General features: G+C 55.7%; 1 protein-coding gene across 1 annotated transcript in view; it reads left to right on the top strand.

Moving 5' to 3' along the window:
• LOC119587042 (dachshund homolog 1-like) overlaps window positions 1-851 on the top strand; it is a gene marked incomplete at its 5' end in the record, with an annotated part of 99,624 nt that continues 98,773 nt past the window's right edge. The window contains 1 exon segment of the mRNA XM_037935790.1: window positions 1-353. Coding sequence (XP_037791718.1) covers window positions 127-353 — 227 coding nt within the window.

The following is an 851-nucleotide window of genomic DNA, read 5'->3' as shown; positions in this document are numbered from 1 at the left end:
TACTTCTCGCACGCCTACAACTCGCCGCCGCCGCCCATCCACACGTCGGACCCGACCGCCAATGACTGCAAGCTGGTTGAATATCGCGGCCAAAAGGTGGCGGCCTTCATCATCAACAACGAGACGATGCTGTGCCTCCCGCAGGCGTTCGAACTGTTCCTGAAGAACCTGGTGGGCGGCCTGCACACGGTCTACACCAAGCTCAAGCGGCTGGGCATCGAGCCCCTGGTGTGCAACGTGGAGCAAGTGCGTGTGCTGCGAGGCCTGGGCGCCATCCAGCCCGGCGTCAACAGGTGCAAGCTGCTCTCCATCAAGCACTTCGACGTTCTCTACAAGGACTGCACCACCGCCAGGTAAGCCCACCGCCTCGCCTTCCCTGCATGGAATTCTCTTCACCAGATTACCCGTCTCTCACGCTGCAACACGACTCCCTCAACAGATACTAATAACAAAACCGCAAGTTCTCAGATCAACTTTTTTTTTGCTAGTAGTTGGCGGAGTTTGTATTTGTTTTCGAGTAATGAATGGTGCTTGAGGGCAGAGCATGAGTGCGAGAGGCTGACGGGGGGAAAGAGGTGCCACGGGTAGAGCAGTGAGTGTGGGGCAGTCACGGCCACGAGAGACGTGGCTCTGAGCAGGGCCGGGAGATGCTCATGAATGGTCCGGGTGAGGGCGGGGGAGTTAGCCAAGTTGTGTCGGTTGGATGGATAGGACTGTGTCAGTTCGAGGACGTGGCAGGATAGAGAAATCGTGTTGTGGAATGAATCAGAAATCTATAAATAAACCAAGTGAGGTGCGGAGAGAATGGAGTGTGAAAGGACGAGGTTGTAAAGAACAGGAATGAGATAGCG

Source organism: Penaeus monodon, chromosome 22 (assembly GCF_015228065.2).
Source record: "Penaeus monodon isolate SGIC_2016 chromosome 22, NSTDA_Pmon_1, whole genome shotgun sequence".
Taxonomy (NCBI): domain Eukaryota; kingdom Metazoa; phylum Arthropoda; class Malacostraca; order Decapoda; family Penaeidae; genus Penaeus; species Penaeus monodon.
This window is presented reverse-complemented; position numbering and strand designations above follow the sequence as displayed.